Source organism: Dinoponera quadriceps, unplaced genomic scaffold, assembly GCF_001313825.1.
Source record: "Dinoponera quadriceps isolate SergipeBrazil2010 unplaced genomic scaffold, ASM131382v1 scaffold2358, whole genome shotgun sequence".
NCBI classification, from domain to species: domain Eukaryota; kingdom Metazoa; phylum Arthropoda; class Insecta; order Hymenoptera; family Formicidae; genus Dinoponera; species Dinoponera quadriceps.
The window spans coordinates 189950-210022 of record NW_014556504.1 but is presented as its reverse complement, the minus strand read 5'-3'; the positions used below and the strand labels follow the sequence as shown (position 1 = coordinate 210022).

At 40.3% G+C, this 20073-nt stretch overlaps 3 protein-coding genes across 7 annotated transcripts in view; 1 reads left to right on the top strand and 2 right to left on the bottom strand.

The window, feature by feature from the left end:
• Positions 1–3929: 3929 nt before the first annotated feature.
• LOC106747822 lies at positions 3930–12892 on the bottom strand. The gene is made up of 5 exons (XM_014625747.1): positions 12396–12892; positions 11270–11497; positions 9049–9198; positions 8237–8456; positions 3930–7280 (listed from the first exon to the last, which is right to left on the bottom strand). The coding sequence occupies exons 1-5, from the start codon at positions 12840–12842 to the stop codon at positions 6958–6960; spliced, it is 1368 nt and encodes a 455-aa protein (XP_014481233.1). The 5' UTR covers positions 12843–12892; the 3' UTR covers positions 3930–6957.
• Positions 12893–13399: 507 nt separating this feature from the next.
• On the bottom strand, positions 13400–14860 carry LOC106747824 (60S ribosomal protein L31). Of its 2 annotated transcripts, none has more exons than XM_014625751.1 (3): positions 14784–14860; positions 14117–14343; positions 13400–13600 (listed from the first exon to the last, which is right to left on the bottom strand). In XM_014625751.1, exons 2-3 carry the CDS (start codon positions 14335–14337, stop codon positions 13450–13452), a joined length of 372 nt encoding a protein of 123 aa, XP_014481237.1. In that variant the 5' UTR covers positions 14338–14343; positions 14784–14860; the 3' UTR covers positions 13400–13449. The 2 variants fall into 2 exon arrangements, with proteins under 2 accessions (XP_014481237.1, XP_014481236.1); XM_014625750.1 differs by having other exon boundaries at positions 14666–14824.
• A 199-nt stretch (positions 14861–15059) lies between these two features.
• Positions 15060–20073, top strand: part of LOC106747821 (THO complex subunit 2) — a 12533-nt gene continuing 7519 nt past the window's right edge. For all 4 annotated transcript variants that reach the window (XM_014625743.1, XM_014625742.1, XM_014625746.1 and 1 more), the window contains exons 1-10: positions 15060–15269; positions 15409–15452; positions 16187–16278; positions 16374–16487; positions 16684–16799; positions 16887–17017; positions 17197–17576; positions 17924–18102; positions 18393–18979; positions 19266–19500. In XM_014625743.1, coding sequence (XP_014481229.1) covers positions 15205–15269; positions 15409–15452; positions 16187–16278; positions 16374–16487; positions 16684–16799; positions 16887–17017; positions 17197–17576; positions 17924–18102; positions 18393–18979; positions 19266–19500 — 1943 coding nt within the window. In that variant the 5' untranslated portion in view covers positions 15060–15204. The remainder of the gene's footprint in view (positions 15270–15408; positions 15453–16186; positions 16279–16373; positions 16488–16683; positions 16800–16886; positions 17018–17196; positions 17577–17923; positions 18103–18392; positions 18980–19265; positions 19501–20073) is intronic.

Below are 20073 nucleotides of genomic sequence, written 5' to 3'. Positions count from 1 at the left end.
TGACGAGTCAGACTCGTCAAAGTCTACAGTGGCCCATGAAATGAATGACGAGCCAGACTCGTCATTGTATGTCAAGGGGTTAATAAGTTAATATTGTTTAAACATCAATAAAAGGATTAAAAAAATATATATATGTATTTTTAAGCCTTTTTTTTTAATATACATTAAATGAAAATGACATGTAACACATGCTTCTAATTTATTAGATTATATAACAAAAATAAAATATTACATATATAATAATATGAAATAATGTTAAATATAAAATTTATTTAATATATTAATATTATATTCTATAAGTTAATTATATATAAAATAAATAACATATTTCCCATATTCGATATTTAGAGTACGAGATTGTATCAATCATTCTGAACTTTTTTCGTATTGCAGAATCCTTTATATTGTATTTTTTTGGTTGTAAAAACTATTTAATTTTGAAAAACAATAGAAAATATTTTAATATATTTAGTAAATAAGTATATTTTATTTTACATACGTACAAAAATATATGAAATAACGTAAGTAGCATTACAAATGTTTAATACTAGTTTCAAAAATTTTTATGAATAACAGATTGGGAGACATTTAACACTCGCATCGCGTGATCGCGAGCATCATTCTGCCTTTGTTTCACATCCAAGAAAAACAAGAATGATACTCGCAATTGTTGCGAACATTAAACGGAACGCACCCAATATAGCTTTCACGTAAAGCCGAAAATACCCGCGCACGCGCACGAAAATAGTCGCAGTCAGTTGATTATTCTCCTTGTCGCAATTATCAGTTACATACAAAGTGAGTCTTTGAAATATTTATGAAATACATAGACTCATATGTCTATCGAACAACACGCGACAGTCGATTCCGATGTTCGACAACAACATCTTATATAAAATTTATACAAAACCAACGTAAATATATGATGTAAAAATTTAATAAATATAAAATAAATGTAAAGTATAAAAATGTCTTTGTAGAGCAGAGTAGAAATCGCTGAATTGTGAATGTTTATTGCGAGATTATGTACATGTTATGTAATCGCAATTTTATTCGGAAGGCACATCGAATGTTTATCGAATGTATACATTCGACGTTTCTTCATAAAATGTAATTCAGCTGAATTTATAATACCATGTATCATATCATTTTCATTGTTACAAAGAAGTTTAATATGTTCTAAAAAAGATGATATTTCATCCAAATGTGCTTGCAATTTATTACCTTCTGGACGTTTTCCCTTACAAAACATAAACACATGTGTCGCTCCATAGTCTTCTTAAGATTAACCCCTTGACATACAATGACGAGTCTGACTCGTCATTCATTTCATGGGCCACTGTAGACTTTGACGAGTCTGACTCGTCAAGCGCTTTTTTCGGCGGACGCCCTGCAGTTTACGATTAGATTACATAGTTGCTTCATTCGTGCGTCGATTCTCGTTTGTTTATAACGTTCGAGATGGCCCAAGAACAAAAAAGCATCAAACATCATTTTGTAGTATCAAAGGATATAAAAGAGTATCAAAGAATATAAAAAAATGTTTTTTTATATGGTTGATATAGCTCTCTGTAATGCTTATGTGCTATATTCCAAGTTGCCGAATCAAACAAAGCAATCGATAGTAAGTTTTCGGTTGAATATTGCAGAAGACATGCTATATAATTTTTTGCCTCTTCCTAACTATTCAAAGCGTGACAGACCGTCGTAAAATGAATGCCCGACTCGGCTACAGGTCAAACGTTGGGCACATTTCCCGGAACATATTCCCTCGACTGATAAAAAAAAACTACCTACAAAGAGATGCCGCGTGTGCGTAAAAAACAACATAAGAAGTAAAACAACGTGGCAGTGCAAAAAATGTTTAGTTCCTTTACATGTTCCAAAATGTTTCGAAATATTCTATACTGTACAGAACTATTAAATTATTATTTTTTAATGTTATTTAGATGTTCTTTGTTAACATCAATCAGATTAATAAAAATCCAAATTTCAAAATAAAACGTACTCTTTTTCAGCTTTCACGTAACTGTTCAGTTGAGCGAAATTAAATAGTATTTTTTGGTCACATTAAGTTCCATTTAATTTGTATGTCAAGGGGTTAAGAACTGTCGTATCATGTGGTGGAAGCCATGGTGAAACAAAGATTATATTATTAGGACGATGATCAATTCAAATAAACCAAGATATATTTCATAAAATGATAAATTATTATAAAGATCATTACCACTACTGCAAGTTTTGACAATTCTTTACGATTTAAAAATAAAGTTGGAATTTGTCTTTGTGTAAATGCAATTTGTGATGTCAAAGTTCTTTTATCATAACAACTGAGGATAATCCAAAGCGAAGTGCATCAATAACATTGTCAATTGCTATCTTAGTCAGTCCTAACAATTCTTGTTGAATAAGTTGTGCCTAGTTTCAGACTTTGCTTTATCAGGAAGTATATCGACTATCACCCAATTCTTGTCAAGTATCTCTCAATGCATCTTTTAATTATGAGTTTTCCGCATTATTAAACGGTATACGATGTGTTACGTTGGTTTTGTTGAATGCTTTAATACTTACTACTGCAGGTTTTGTAAAACTTCTGACCAATGACGAAGAACATTTTCTGGAAGGAGAATGAGAGTAAGTACTTATGAATCTAATGTTTTATTGAAAAATATTACCAAAAGTAGTATAAAAGAAGAATCAATTTGGGATAAAGTTCTCTATTTTAAAACAAATCAAAATTTTATTTCTGATTGGTTGCATGGGCCTGAAGGATGTTTTAAACTTGTACTACAATGCATATTATATCATTACGTTATGAAAAAGTTCTGTATTGTATCAAGTGATATTTTAATTGATCGGTTAAAAACTTTTGATTATCATCATTATGATATATCTTACAAACCGCTCTTGATTTCTTGTAATGATGACAAAAACAAATTAACAATATCTTGTAGTGAATTATCTAATTTTACACTCATGTTTACCATGCTTGTAGGAAATCTTTTTCCAAAGAATGATAAAGTATGGCTATTATATTTGAAGATGAGAGAAATTATGGATTTCATTATATCTCTAAGATTGCAAAGAGAAACAGGCAATCTTTTACGAGTTCTAGTTAGCAAATTCCACATGAAATTTGCAGAATTAATTTCAAATCAAAGATTTAATCTAAAATCAAAATTTTGTTTATTATGACACTATTTTTCAATTTTTTGGATCTATTCGTAACTTAAATACCATTCATTTCGAAGCAAAGCAAAGATAAGAAAATGGAGGCTAATGTTATCACATGTAGAAGAGATATTACTCATACTTTATGAGTTAAAGAACAGGTAAATCTTTGCTACAGATTGTTGATTCTGAAAGGTCTACGATTCAATGATTCATGGAGCGATAACGAATTTATAAAACATGTATCTCTTTGCCATGATCATCTATTATTTAAGTTTACTTTAACGCCTGATTTTAATGATACATGTTTAACCCATTTGCATCATACGGAAAATTGGAAACTTGGCCCATATCACCAAAATTTTTCTATTGTATAAAGATAGAAATGTTTCAAAATGCATAAAGAACGGAAAACAAAATGGCGTACACGAAGAATTTGCATTATTTGCAAAGTGCAAATTTCTTGAAATTGACATAAACCTATTTCGTAACATCACTGTTCTGATGTACGGTGTTTCAATACTTTAGTCCGTGCTCCAATAACTTTGTAATATAGGTTTTTGGACTAGAGATATCAATATCATCAATGCAAAATAAACTTTCAATTTCTCTACAGAAATTTCTGTGAAACTCGGATCGTTTATACCAAATCGATTAGTTTCGATTACAATGTGTTCAAGAATTTCCTGTCCAAGAAATAATCCGTAAACGTTCTCTCTTGTAAAATTTGTAATATCTTTATTTACACCATTAACAGATATAAATTTATGCAACTTAGGGTGATAATTTTTTTCATCCCATTCAAAATCTTTGACCCCCTCTGTGTAACCGAGGTTTGATCGAAACCTTCTTAGAGATTAACGAAAGCCTCTTAACTATTTATCACATCGAGCTTATTATGTTTATCCCTGTGCGCTACGCTAAATATTATTATTATTATCGACGTTGCCGGTGAGCGGATGCGTTTCGCGCTATTACATTACATTACGTAAAGCACGAGATTTCAACTAGTTGATTCAAAATCGAAACAAATCGTCCACTTGTGCGGTACTTGTTGGTGCGCGATCAGACTAGTCAACGATTTCATCGTTTCTCTCGCGCGACATCACCTAAAGATCGTGTACAAGCGGAGAGTCTAGCGTAAAGGGTCGGAAACTTCGTGTGTGAAACTCCTTTTGATGAAAATCTTACGACGTCGCGCATTTCCTCCCGCGTGTTCTCTCGCGTTTAAAAAAGCGCATCACTAGGCGTCTACGCGAGAAACAATGTTCTCTCTTCTACAACGTTACGTTACATTGGAAAATAATCTTTATCTCTTTTATTTATTATGTAACAATCTATCTCCCCCTTCCCCATCTTCACCCCTCCCTGAATCTCCCTCTAAACGAGTGAAGGGCCAACAGGATCGAGTCACAAGAACCGCCGAAAATTTGTTTCTACTACGTAGAATCGCGTCGCAACAAGTTGCGTACCTGAGAGATCACCCCGTGATCTAATGAGTGATCGACATTATTTTATAAATAATCTCTCGCCTCTACGCGAAGGAAAAAACGACTATCTTACGCGTAACTGTCATGTATCTATCACTCACTCACTCACTCACTCCCACACTCACTCTCTCTCTCTCTCTTTTTCTCTCTCTCTCTCTCGTTGATTATTTCAGCGCGCTAAGATCAGGTTGCGACAGCATTCGAAGCAACTATAAAATTTCTGATGACACCGACGCGATTTAAAAACTTCTCCCGGATCGGCCGCTGCGCGTTCTTCCTTAATTAATTTTCTCGTCTCTCGGCGCTACGATCATTGTGTGGATAATTAAAATTAAAAAATAAGAGAGAGCTAGTCGTTTCTCTATGTGTACGTCTTCTACATGTGTGTATATGCGTGTGTGTGTGTGTGTATGTAACAACAACACGATGTCGCTTTCAACATAACACCCGGCGAGTTCTTCTGAGCAGTTTAGAGTCAATCGCGATATAATACGCTCTGATTGTAGTCACGCTCGCGAGAGTTTCGCTTAATGTTCGTCTTTTTCTCCACTTATATATTCGCACACATACACTGAGCCATGTGTATGCCATATCATTATAATTTGAATGTCTCACACGATTTTCGACCTTATGCGTATTACACATAAGGCTGAAAGTCGTGTAACTCTCGATCTAAGGAATGGTACGACATACGCAAGACACGCCGACTGTACGTTCTAGCTTGAGTCTCAACTCGATGGATTCTCTTCGGACTTACAGAGTACCTGGGTGGCTTCGCAGATCCTCGACACCTCGCGCGGATTTCCGAGGCCACCGATTTGCGCGATCTCTATTTTCGACTCTTTCTAAACTTCCGTCGCGGACCTCCCGTGTCGAAACACCGTCCGACACCGAGGAGTTTTTGTAACACGCGAGTGCATTCCGAGACGAAACTCGCGACTATTTCCACGAGGAATCTTGAATTCTTATTTTCTCAGATTGATCTCCGGTGAACACACTAGTCCTCATCTCTCATTTAGGTAGGAACGTTCGTTAATACTAAAAAACGCTAAGAAATTCAACGCCCGTTTCGCAAACCATTGGTTTCAGTACAACAGGACGGAAAGGTGTGTGTGCAAAGTATCGTATCCTCCTCCTTGCTAGGCGCGATTCGTCGTCATGTTTAGGCTCCTCGGACTATATCATACCGTTGTATCTTACATGGCTACAGCTACGAGACCCTTAAACGAGTGTGCCGACTCTAAACCGATATACAAAATAGGCGCGTAGAGCTTTTTGGTGTTCTGAACAATCTCAGCGTCTTCGCTTTGCACACGATGCGCGACAAATGATCTCAGCGAACGAATTCATTGCGAAAACCTCGAAACGAGAATTCTACGGCTGCCGTTTCAGCGCTTCTAATATGATTTTTTTCTTCTTTTTTTTCGTTTTTTCTTCTTTTATTCTCCAAACCGGAAACAAGTACGGCGATTCTAAACTTGAGCTTCTATTATATATATATATATATATATACGAACAGTGGCGCAACTCTGAAACATCGTGAGCCTGCTATGGAGAAGATCCAGTAGGAAGCATCCTGGTCGAAGGATGCAATGAATCTCGGGCAAGCCTACCTCCGATACCAACTAACCACACTTATTTTAACGCTAAACGCGAGAATTTTGATTGTACAATCGCTTTTCTTGAAACAATCACCTTCGATTACCACATTTTTACTCAGTTTCGTCCTCCTTTTCGGAATCTTTCTCCACAATTTTCCCGTCGTCCGTTTTCCCGACGTCACGAATCCCACTTTCGTTCATTTCCCGTGAGCGAACGACCAGTTACGCCACCGTCGTCGATAACCACATCGCGGATTGTACTGCTCGAGATCTCTAGTCGTATTTACGTATTACTACCAGCTACCAATCGTTGACAAAGCTCGGTGTACCTTTGATTATCACTGCTTTTGCAAGCGGTAGTTGAGGGCAGTAAACCCGGTGACCGACATACCTGTGTAGAAATCGCCGAGCACGGTTCATCGTGTCTTTCGACGTCGGGAGCTCACCGGCTACCGGACACTTCCGCGAGGTGACCGTCTCCCGAATCTCCTTACCAGAGACATCGGTCATCGTGTTTCGCATCCGAAGTCTTTGGCTCGAGGGCGCGTGACGGGCCGAGGCGCGTACCGGAAGCAGAGATGCCAGAAATCGGCCTCAGGCGCGTGAGGCTGACTTCTGGCATACCCGACCGGAAGTCCTCAGCGTCCGGCCCATCGCGCGCAGATACAGAGAAGGCATTTCGCACGGCTGTCGTATTATTGGCCGGAGCTTATGGACATGGTGTCACTACCAGTGGACACAGTGTCCGACAGCGGGGGCGGCAACAGCGGCGGCAGTGGCGCCGCCGACGACGACGACGACCTCAGCAGCTCGTATTGTCCCCGCGGTATCCGCACGGCCGGCGGCGACAGCACGTTCATGTTCTCCAGTAACGGTGGTAGCACGTTGTTCTGGAACTGGCCCGACACGTTGCCCACCGGCTCGTAGTTCGCCACGACGATCAGCTTGCCGCTGCGGCTGCGCGCCTTGCCGACCCCGAAGTACCGGCTGCTCGCCCATATCAGCTGCGTGAAGTGACCTGGAACGACGTTTTTTTTTCTCCCTTTCATTTCTCCTTTTCTTCTTCGCGCTAATCGTGCTTTCCTCCCGTGCGATAATCGATAGCGACACTCGTATCTTCCTGAATCCGAGGCTCGCATTTATAGTCGTTACTTGAAAGTAACTTCCACAAGTAACAGAAACTTCTTATAAAAAAGACGTTATCTCATCAATGGCCTACATTGTTATTTATTACAGCCTGACAACTCTGAATATGCTTTCAACTAGTTTTCTAAAGTAACTGAGGGAAAGCGATTTCTATATTTGCCGGACTTGATGGCACAACTGTTTCAGGTTAAATAAACGTTGAATATACATTTTCCCTGAAGCGCTCTTTCCTCTTCGCAAACGCCCATATGTATTCTATCGGACTCGCATCAGGAGATGTACCGACTGCAGTCAGAGGTCATGATGAGATTTGTGACAAAGCCCACGGCACTCGTTTCTCCATGAGTTTCTGGCTGAGCAAAGGCTGATCTCGCATACCTCGCTATGCGAATCTTGACTTTTGAGGATGGCGTTTGACTGTTATCTCGGATTACGTCTACTTTGCGTCGAATGTGAAATGTTACTAGCATATCTACTGTATGACGAAATGAACGACGCCCCCCTCCCCCTCACCAAACCCGCCAGGATCCAGCCAACTAATGCATACAGGACTGTATAAGGTGATATAGGATGCTTTTGTGGGACTGACTGTAGATTTAAATTTAGAGTTAGATTTGAATGTTCAATGAAATTTTGCGATACATTACACGATACACGTGACATTATATACCTGTAATCGCGATTCAACTGGAAAATTCAGATATAACTCTAAATTCGAATTTCACTTGGGATAATTATGATTAATAATTTTCAAGTCATGATTATTAGCACGGGTCTAACAGGGAAGCAACGATTGTTTTAGCTTCAGAGGATCTCGCAACGTTTTACCTGCGTTCACGTTGGCATGGAGTACGTCCGGCTCCTTGAGGAAGTCGTACTGCCTTACAGCGGAGTACCAGTAGGACGCGACTTCCTGCCCCGTGACGTCGCCGGGAACGGCACCGCCGGGGCGACAATAGAGATTGTGACCGACATTCCGGTCGTTCCTGTAGTAGAACGTGTTCGTGTGCGCCAGATGATTCGCCCACGTCTGGGCGTACTCGCACAACTGCAACGTTATTAACGGTAACATCGTTTATATCGATTCTCTCAATTTCTTTTAATAGTTATATAAAGAGACCGAGTGTATTTTTCGTCGTCTAAATATACAATCGAAACGCGCTTTGTGCTAAAAATCGATTAATCCCACTATGAGCACTCACGGGTCAATTTGGCCCAATCGATCGAATTTTTACACAATATACAATATAAGTGTAGTTTTCACCCTTACCTCGAAGAAATATAGGCTATATGATTATTTTATCTATTTCTATTTCTTTTTAATGATTAAAAGTTGAAAAAAGTTTAATTTTGAATATTTTTTTTCTTGCAAGTCAAAAATAAGTGTGCCTAACGAAGTTTAATATCATTTTTTTATCACATATTATTATATATAATAATATAATATCATCATAATATTATTGTGTTTAATAATAATATAATAAAAAATATAAGATTAGAACGGATACTTGCACACTGAAAGAACTTGCAGGTATTGCTGAACTTTTTATCGCCACTCTATTTTTCGCTAAGCGTATTTTAAGTTTGCTTCGCGTAATAATATCGCGAAGAGACGCTCTACACGTTCTCGCGCTCCTTACCTGAGGCGACATACTCAACGGAGGTGCGTTGTGCCGTTGCCGATATACGTTGTGCCAGCAAAGGCACTCGGTGATAAATTCGCTGTCGCGCCAGTCGGTCTCCAAGTCGCTCCTGTCGTGCGTGATACTCATCGGCCGGTTGCTGAGTATCTGCAAGAAAATTCGAAAAACGGGGCTATGACACCTGCGAGGCCACGTAACGAATTCTACTCGATCTACCTGATATGCTACACGCGATATTGTATTACTTCGTCCTTGTATTTCGCCCTACAAGGTGGCTTGCGTTTGTCTTCTCGTGCCGACGAGACATTCAATCCAATTTAGAAGATGATTGTCCGAGAAGGTATTTAATATAAAAATAATACGTAAGATTTTAGTACAAAATGATACTTTTTATACGTATTCCTTGAGATTAATGTCCTATTTTAACTTCTATCTTCAATTTCTTTTAAGTCACATTTAGGATTTTAATGAAAAACTACCGTGACATTAAGGACTAATACAGAGATGTTTTTAAGTGAGAGCCATTTAAAGTTGTCAAATAAAATTCACTCGTTTTTCGCCAGTAGTTGAATAATTCAATCTTCTTTTCTCTCCAGTAAGGAATTTCGCAGATAGTCTGCAAAGTTAGTTGAATTTAATCGAATTTCTTAAGGCTCCTGTGTACCTGCAACTGTCCTTGTTCGATGACGTAAGAAGCGAGGAAACGCATGCCGAGAATTCTTGCAATGTACGTTCAAATAAAAATATGTACAAAATAATATTTGCGACCGATTCAACACATTAATAAAATACTACGAATACTTTTTTTTTTTGCTCGAACAATCAATAACCGTAAAATTAATATTAACAAAATCACGAGGAAAGAAAGGTTTAAAAGGAAGGTTGCATATCATGTTAATTTTACGGTTATTTATCGATCTATTTTCTTTTCTTGGACTCGGACCTTTGTCGCATCTTTAAAACTTACGATCTGTAATCTTTGAATCTACAGATTTCTCGATTTTTCGTTTTATCGACCCTCGAATTTTGCAATTTATTATTATTTACCGCAATCGCTTGCGATCGGACACTTGGAGGCTCTCGAGTTCTTTTCGTAAAATTCGAAGGATCTCAAAAGTGATCCGGCGGATCTCAAAACGCGACGGATCGATGCTCGGTGACTCGAAGATTCCCTCATACTTTCTCACAAGCGGAGACGCGAGGAATTCGAAGCCCCGCTCTGCGGCTGAAAGATTCCGCGCAAATAGTCAAACTGAAAGTTCGCCGGACTGAAAGTTAGTTCGGTTAAACAAATAAACGGTGCAGTTTCCTAACTGCGTTTAGCACGACTGGGCCGTCTGTAGGAGCCGTAGGGTCGGTGCGCCGCTCCTGAATCCAAAGTATCGACCCGGGCGCTACTATGCGCGCGTGCTCCTTCGTACTTTTGATTTCGTATTCCATTTCGAAAACAGTCGCACGTAGAGCGAGCCAAGGACACCAAGGGAATTACATTCCGCGGATCTGAGGTGCGCGCGCGGCGGCCAGCGTTCGTCTCGTACGTCTGACTCCCCGCATGGAGTCTTGCAGGTCGACGCGATCCTACAAGTGTCTTTGCGTTCAATTTCGTTCCGCGAGCGCCAATAATTATCCCGCCAATAATTATTCTCTCCACGGCATCCTCTCTCAGTCCACGTCTCGAGATGATAATCTTGATCCGTCGATATAATTCCGATCACATGTTCTAGGGAGCCGATGCAATGAACAATTCAAATCCTCGATTTATAAATTGGATTATATTATCGAATATGTTTCGATTGCAACTTCAATAAAGTAAAACAACAAGTAGATTCCCAGACAGCACGAACTTCTCAATAGACTTCTCAAAGACGTCTGAGAAATATAAAAAAAAAATAAGACGTCTTCAAGGCATGTTTTAGAAATTTGTGCTGCCTATGCTGTGTAATTTTGCAAATCAGAAAAACCCGATTTTCTCCCAGTTTTCCACGGATTTTTTTGGTTTTTAACTTCTTCGCGGAAAAAAATGCAGATTTTGAACGAAAACGTGAATTTTTCTAAACGAATTTCTGTACCCTTGGAACAGAAACCGAGGAAATCCACGGAAAAAATTGGGGGAGAAGACGATTCTTTCCGAAACTCTAGAACTACAGTTGGCTGTAAGTCAGGCGTGAGAAACGTGATTCAGCGAGAGAGGACGATTTTTGGATTTAGATTGTCTTACCTTTTTCAGGAGTTTCGGTCGATTGTCCAGCTGTTGCTGAGTCTGCTCATAAGTCAGCGAGGATGCGGTGGTCACCACCGGATCGACGATCCGGTCCGCCTTGTACAACTTGCTCTGTTCCACCCTCTTTCTGAGATTCTCCAAAGCTGTCGCTTCCTCGCGCTTCCTGGAGGGCGGCCAGTTCGCGCTCGACGTATGGATCATGCTGATCCCGGCACATGGTGAATCCTGTCGGGGACCAACATCCTTCATGATAATATCACCACAATGAGAGAGACGGTTCTTTACAGTGCCATCTTGTTACCGCGTTTCATCGATACGCGCCACCAGGAATCCCGGCAGGTACAAAAATTCATCAATTGTGCTTCTCACTAACTAGCAAATTCTCGTGAATTACTTCAGCGAGTACACCAGTAAAGTTGCGAAAATCAATGAATATTCAAGTTCCCGCGCTGCAGCGAATAGACGCATGTGTGCACGCAATATGTACTAAAATACAGACAAGGCTTGCTTTCCAGAAAGAGACAAAAGTTGACACAAACATAATCACATCCTTATTCGTTCTTATATCACATTTGGTAAAGAAATAGATAATAGATAGATGCTGCAACCAGACTTGCGTCAACTCGTGTCTCTCGCTGGAGAGCAAGCCGAGTTCTCAACCTGCGCTCGCGTAACCTTGTGTAACACTCAACGTCGCGATAACTTGAAAGAATGGTGCAATTTCTTTGTTAAAAGAAAAAAAAAAGAAAACGAACAGCTACAACGCGAAACCGTCGAGGCAGGTGCGTGCAAACGAGATCCTCAGATCCGCGTAATCTCGAACCAAGGACAACCGAGAGAGAGCTTCGCATCTCCGCTTTTTCGGGAGAGTTCTCGGATCCGGAGACTCGCGAATCCCCCGAGCGTCGCGACTCCCCCGCGCAATTTCCGATCCGCGAGTTCCCGGGTTCCCGTGAGCGTAGAGCTCGCGTCGGCCAAGCGGAAGCTACTGTACACAAAAAGGTACGAATCCCAAACTCAAGAGAGAGAAAGGGGGAGAGAGAGAGAGAGAGAGAGAGAGACAGGACGCGGCCGATCTCCTTCTCGGTCACGATTCCCCGTCGAGCCCTCGTCGAGGACCAACCTTGACGTGATTGCTATTGGGAAAATTGTAGTCCAAGTGAGCGGCCTGGCTGAGCAATCGTCGGCTCGCGGGGCATCGGTTGCGATTGATCATCTCCTTCTGCATCGCGTACTTGATGAAATAGCTCTCGTACTCGGCGTTGTCGCGCTGCGGTAGGAGCTCCGTCGTCTCCTCCGCAGTGCCGTACGCGCGGTTCACCTCGCGCAGCTCCATCATCGCGGGCAGAGGAGCCTCGCGTCTCTCCGGGGAGGGATCGACCACGCTCGAGCCAGCCACCGCGAGCGCACACTGACTGGCTGTGTGCCTCCCGCGCGTTCGCCACCTCGCGTACGTACTGCGGACGTATGCGCGCCGACGTCGCCGCGACGGGAAGCGCACGCATCGCGCGGTCATCTGCTGGCGACGGCTCGAGAACCGACGCCGCGTGGGCGACGATGATCGCGGCATGGTACCGGGGTCGATAAGCTCGACCCCGACGGCTGGTGCTCTCAGCACGCCTGCCGGTACACTCGATTTTCGACCGTGCACCGACACGATGTACGGAGTTATACAGTTCCCACCATCGTGGTTTAAATTCAACGGTCGATAATTGACTCAATAGAATCGACCAGTCATATTGGTCAATTCTACCAATTGGCCAATGCGATTGGTTAATTTCTTTGAGTTAATCAATCATATGTTGATCGATCGCATTGATCAATTCAGCTAATTAGCCCAGTGCGATTGGCCAGTTCCGTTGAGTCAATCGTCGATTAGATTTAAACTATGATGGTAGGAAACGGGCATTATTCGCTAACGAAGTAACTTTTAGTATAACATTGTTAATTACTTATAATTCGACGTCATGGAATTTAATTTATAATTTATTCCGAATTTAATTTATAATTTTCTCTTTCTCTCTCTCTCTCTCTCTCTCTTTCGATCTAATTTTGAAAATATTCTAACGATGTAAACGCATTTATCTAGGATTTAGCGATAGTCCATTTAAAATCCTACAGTCTAGATAGTGTTTTGTATACATGTTTTTATTATATACGTGTACACATTAATATATTTAATCCTGGCTAGCATCCACGTTTTCAGTCTGGAGACCCTTGAAGGATGCAACAGGGATGTATGTGACGAGGGTGTACAGCTTGTTCGCAGAATCCTCGTCGTCGTTTCTTCTCCTGCTCAGCCTTACGCGTACCCTGAAGGGGACATTCCTGAGAAGCGGAAATAAATTAATTGTGTAAAATTGGTACTGCAATGTTTGATATACAAGATAAAACAGAACTCCTTACAAATCAAAAACTATAGAAAGTTTTTGAAGGGAGGATCTATTTTAAATTCTAACTATAAAATAAATTGTTTCTATGTCTATTATTTGATTAAATGTTTGTTTAGTTTGCAATAAAGGTTTAAAATAAAAGGAAATAGTACTAATATTCTTTATATATAATCAAAACAAGGTAATAATAAATATAGTCATACAATATTTACATATTTATTAATATATCTGTTCCTTATAGCTATATTTTATGAACTATTTTGTAAGTTCTCACATACATATTCTTTTCTTTTCTACCTAATATTATAAACATATGAATATTTTAAATACAGATAATATAATTCAATACAGCTACCAAGAACAGACCTTTTGAATAAAAAGTAATTGCATTACAGAGTTGGTTATAACCTAGAAATTTGAACATATCTTTTGGATTTCGTTAGAAAGTTACCTGATGCCTTTGGACCACAACTGTTTGTTGAGACGTGTGTCTATCCTAACATCGGGAGTTCCCATTTGCTTTTCTGCGAATTTCCTGATCTCTTTAATCGCTCGTGGAGCACGTTTCTTGAATCCTACACCATGGAGCCGCTTGTGCAGGTTGACTGTGTATTCACGAGTGACCACCTCGTTGATGGCACTCTTGCCTTTCTTTTCAGAAGATTTGGCCATTTTTACCTAATTACAAAAATTAATAATAAGTATAAATAATAAGTATAAAGATCAGCATATACGTTTAAATTACACATACAATTAAATCTACAGCGACAATAAGTAGGACAATTCTACTTTAAAACACAAGACTGTCGGCAATGCAGAAAATAATTGCAGAGTTACTTATTTCGCGTTGCCACAATTCCACGTGTTTAATTTTATCGCATTTATTATTTCAGGCGGTGAACGTGTCAAGTTCTCGATCAATGGCGGACAATAACAATAAACGTACTCGTCACGTGTCTGACATCGATTAACAACGAAAAAGGCAAAGTGTGACGATTACCTTAGCAAGAATTCGCGAGAAGAAAACCAGCGGAACAAGGTTTCACCGGAAGCAACGGTTCATGCAAAATATACCGCAGGATGTTCGAGGATTACGATCCGCTGGACACCACCATTACCTTTCCGATGCACGGTCGAGGTACGAAAAAGAATTTGACGGCGCCACAGGGCAGCGATGTAAAACAACGGGCCGTGATTTACAGCGAGGGCGCTTTCGCCGCCCGAGATCGCTTCCCATTGGTGGATGTGGAATTGTCCCCACCAATCGCGGGAGAAGAAGCGGCCGTCGTGCTCTCCGTGTTCCTAAACGCAGCGATAAATCTCGCGTACGCGACACGCGGGGCTACGTCAGCGCACTCTCGAACGGTATATCGCAAGCGATCGCTTCGAGGACGCGCTTACTGCACCCTTCGCGATGGCGAGTGGGAAATAGAGACGTACTCAGTCGGTGCTCGTTAACCTGCGATGTCGAGTTGATTTTTAATCCCGATCATCGCTCGCAGCACCTTTTTAAAAAAAAACGGATCAGAGCGCTGAATAATGGCCAGCAAAGTATGGCACTCAGAATTGTGGAAGTCATGGGATAAACATGGAAGAAACGATTTGTAAGTGGTGTTGTTAGCGCGTCGCCTGGTCGACGCTGCTCGACACGGTGGTGCATTGCTGGTCGCGAAAACACTTATCTACTCCTGTTAACTCGCTCACTTCTGACGACTTAATTTGTGAATTCACGACTGTTTGCAGCCTCAAGCTAATCAAGCACAAATTTAAGGAAGGCAACACACCAGGTAATGCACCGCGATACCCTCTATATAGCGCCTCGTGCCGAGCTTAACTTGGCGGCCCACACCATTATTGTTTTTCTACAGACTGTCTCCCTTTGTATATCACGCTCTCCTTAGCATATGCATGTGCCTCTTACGCTGTGTGCTCACGTCGCATCCGTGGTGTAGCGCAATTTTATATTCCAGTCTCTTGCAATAAGACAGTGATCAGCTTTTTTCTTTATTTCTCCGATTATTCATACGTATCAGTGGTATGTCTGTCGGAGACGGCCAGGAGCATCTTTAATTTTTGTTGAACTATCCTTCTTAAATTTATTTTCTGCCACTTTCTTTATATCTCATCTGCTTTATGCACCTCTTTTGTTGTATATTTTCATATGTGTATCATATATATATATATATATATATATATATATATATCTGTATATGAGTTTTCGCATATAATCTTTATATTTGATGTATAAAAAATTTTATATATATTTTGACTTTAAGATAATATTATACGACACTGCATTCTGTTCTTCTTTTTTAAATAGGATTTGCAAAAGGAAAATAAAAATTACAAGTTTCCTATTTTATTGAAATTGATGTCATAATTTTTACAATCACACGCATACATACTGCTTTCCTTCATACATCGCCTCATGTCATCTTATATTAAATCATTTGATTTTATATACTTTTAATTTTGATTTTCTAAACGATACTGAAGGATCTGTTTCTCTTTATTTTTATAGAATGGAGACGTGGAATATACGAATTAATATCAAACGGAATCCATGGGAACATAAAAAAGGACAGTGTAGTCCAGACATTAGGTGAACTTACGGTAAGACCATATTTCTTATTATTTAAGGCTTTACGAAATTGTTGAAATTAAACGAGATCCTACAGTAATATTAAACATATGAAATTTACTTGTAGAATTTGGATGGTGCAATACCATCTGCAATAGTAGACATATTAACCTTATTTGATGCAGAAGCACACAATGAGGAACGGAACAATTTTTATTATATCGTGAAAGAAAGTGAAAAGGTACACATGGATTTATTTATATTATGATATGTATTGCATATATTGTTTGTTAGATATTTCATATATTATACCTCTTGTCTTAAAAACAGAGTTTTATTAATTAAGAAAACAACTACATAGCTTTTATACTAGGAAAAATTATTTCTCTTAAAGTACATTATTTTTAATTTCTTGTGTTTCCTTTTGTTTTCCACAGTTTTTAACTGACAGAATATTGAAAGAACGTTTAGAAATCGAGACTTTGCAAGATGTAGGAACACTGAAAAACAAAAATTTTCAAACCAAGTTCATAAAAGTGAAAACGAAATTATAGTGAGTATGCCTCCACCAGTGTATGTAAAGCTTGTTCTGGTTTACCTGCGTTAGACAAATGTTTCAAAACTCGCCTATTTCTTGCAGTTATAAGCAAAGGAAGTTCAATTTATTTCGCGAAGAGAGCGAGGGTTATTCCAAACTGATTGTAGAGTTAAATCAAGAGCGTCAAGACAGCGAGGTGGCTTCAACACTGGAAATTGTCAAGTCACTTATTGGTATGAATCTTCGTTTCTGCTGCATATCTTCTCTCTGAAACTATGTTTCCACGTCATAAGAATCACACGGTCACAAAGATCAAGATGAAAATAAGTTCAAGTTAAATTAATGCAAGACGAATATTCAAAACGAATTTAGCAGAAACGCAAAGAACTACAAAATATCGTTGTTCTTACAGGATATTTCAATCTTGATCCTAATAGAGTCCTCGACATCTTACTAGAAACCTTTGAAAATCGACCACAGGACGATGCTCTGTTTATTCCCTTAATACGCTCGTATATGAGCGATCAGCAGGTACTCTGCGAGGTATTAGGATTCAAGTATTGCTCCACCATCAACGCCACGCCGTTCTCGCTGCAAAAGGTCACCGCGCTTATGCTACAGTATGGCGTGATCCAACTGGACGACATATTACCCTGGCTGGTGCCAGACGACAAAACCATCATATCGGATCACGAGCTGGCGATGAAACAAGCCAAGGAGTATGTGCGAAAAATGAGCGTGATCTCGACGAAAGATAAGGAGGAGACTGTGGAGGAGAAGGACAATTCACAAGTAGCGAACAGAAATTAATTTCCTCGTCCTTTGAGTTTCAAATTCGACTTCAGCTAATAGTAATTACTCGACGAATACGAAAATCCTCCGATGAAATGCACTGTTCCTTCTACGCAAGATTCATTATTATTCGATGCAGAAAATGTGCTGTGTCATTTCGTTCTTAGATGCTCTGCCGAAGATACTCCGTGCTCTTGCATTACGAATAATTCTAAACTGTTTTCCTTCTTAAATCTCGTACAATTAGCTGAATCAAATTTGTTGACTATTTTCCTTTTATTTATTACGACTTGGCAATGTGATCTCTTGGACGATTGACATTGACTGCCTCTTCTTCTATTTTGAAGGAAAAATACGCGAGCAATCAAAAGTTTGGTCTGTGCGAAGCCCTCCTGGAAGTCGGGGCTTGGGAGGTGGCTCAAAGTTTATTCAGCCGCTTACCGGACTATTGTCTCACCGATCAGCGCCCCATAGCTTTAACACTCTGCAAAATGATACAGGCCCTTATCGAGCCCGTGTATAGAAAGTAAGTCATTGGTCTTCTCACATTTTGTTTATTTCAGCAGAAGATAAAAGAGTCGTAAGAGTCACACGGGCATGTCCGAGCGCCCGCTCGTTTCTACCAATGTCGACTAAATGTTACCCCAAGTTTAAACCGAAGGGAGTTCAAACTCTGGTTAAGCTATATAGTCGACGTTGGTAGGAACGGGAATAAGAGTAACGCTTCAAGTTACTACATTTCACGAGCGGCTGACTCGCTTCGCCAGCATGGACGAATCATCGATATTCTTCGACGTTGTTGTTCCGTTATTTCAGGAACTGCATCGTCTCACCGAAATTGCCAGGCCGTAAAGTGCCTCCCCTGAAGAGCGCCCTCGCGCCGACACCGATACAAAACCTGGACGACATTCACGATCACCTGCTGCCAATGCTGATCGTCCTCGGGCCGAACCTGCATCATGATCCTATTCTGATGTACAAAGTGATGAGGCTGTGCAACGCCGCCCTCAAGCCGCTCGACGAGAATAACCAGCCGTTGAACAAGAACAACAGACTATATTACGACGTGCTGACCATATTCGACGTCGCACTACTGCCCTCTCTCTCTTTCATGGACTGCAACTGTTGCGTGGCCGAGGAGCTGTGGAACATCCTCAAGTGCTACCCTTACCAGAATCGTTACTGCCTGTACGCGCGCTGGAAAAACGAGACGCCGTTGCAACACGCCGCTCTCTTGCGGAAACGCGCGGACGCTCAGAAGAAGATCAAGTCGATCATGAAGCGAGTGAGCAAGGAGACGATCAAGCCGGTCGGCCGTTCCATCGGCAAGCTCACTCATTCCTCGCCGGGCGTGCTATTTGATTACGTCCTCGTGCAGATCCAGTTGTATGACAACCTCATAGGTACGTGCGCATCGAGTCAGGGATCTTCCGTGTGAGATGTCTCGGTGTCGACCATCTCGACTGCTGTTTTTCATCTCGTTATTCCAGTCGAGGTGGCTGGTTTTATTTTGAGTTTGACGTTAAAGTTCTGAACGCGAGAGATTTGCACGTAAGAGCCAACAAGTGATAGTGAATAATTTAAGATCGCCGGGGAATGTTTAAGATAAGAATATAATGCAAGATATGAAAATATTCTCGTGCGTAGGAGATATGTTCGTAAAATGTTTCTTATTGAAAATAATTTCAGGACCTGTGGTGGATTCTTTAAAATACTTGACGAATATTTCGTATGACGTATTAGGATACTGCCTTGTAGAGGCATTAGCAAGTGCTGATCGAGATAGATTTAAACACGACGGCACCAGTATATCTTTGTGGCTGCAATCTTTAGCTTCCTTTTGCGGAGCGATATTCAAGAAATATAATATCGAACTTAAGGGGTTATTACAGTACGTAGCGAATCAACTTAAGGCTCAAAAGAGGTACGTATTTATTTGTATATAAAATATTAAAAAATGACGATTATTTCCCACACATCACACAAATATTAGGGGGACCGGAAAGTAACGTCGTTTCTGCGCATGTCGATATTCGTTTGTCATTTATCAGCTCATTGTGTACTTCAAAGTCGTGCCAAAGATATTTTAATGTTAGAATGACTTGTTTACTTGTAAATAATTAAATCTTAAGTTTTTTTTTGCAATTTATGGTGAAATGGCCAGCCAAATACCAGAAGAGGTACATATCCGGCATTGTATGCTTTTTGAGTTTCGCAAGGGTAGTAACGCAACAGTTGCTACCAAAAACATTTGCGATGTTTATCCAAGTGCATTAGACGTTTGTAAATTCCAAAGGTGATTTTCTAAGTTCAAATCCGGTAATTTTGATTTTCCCTACTTGTACCACCGATTAGGAAGAGCAACAACTTTAGACAATGACATGTTAAGGGCGGAAGTGGAAGCAAATCCGTGTCAGACAATCGAGGAACTGTGAAACACTCTTAACCAACCTTGGTCGACTATCCAAGGACATTTGCAACAGATTGGTAAAGTAAG

Coding starts and splice junctions, on each gene's coding strand:
- LOC106747822 (XM_014625747.1), bottom strand. CDS start 12,842: ATGCCGCGATCATCGTCGCCCACGCGGCGTCGGTTCTCGAGCCGTCGC. Junction 11,498..12,395: donor CCAATAGCAATCACGTCAAG/GTTGGTCCTCGA, acceptor GGTCCCCGACAG/GATTCACCATGTGCCGGGAT. Junction 8,457..9,048: donor CGTTGAGTATGTCGCCTCAG/GTAAGGAGCGCG, acceptor ATAACGTTGCAG/TTGTGCGAGTACGCCCAGAC.
- LOC106747824 (XM_014625751.1), bottom strand. CDS start 14,337: ATGGCCAAATCTTCTGAAAAGAAAGGCAAGAGTGCCATCAACGAGGTG. Junction 13,601..14,116: donor TTGTGGTCCAAAGGCATCAG/GTAACTTTCTAA, acceptor TCCGCTTCTCAG/GAATGTCCCCTTCAGGGTAC.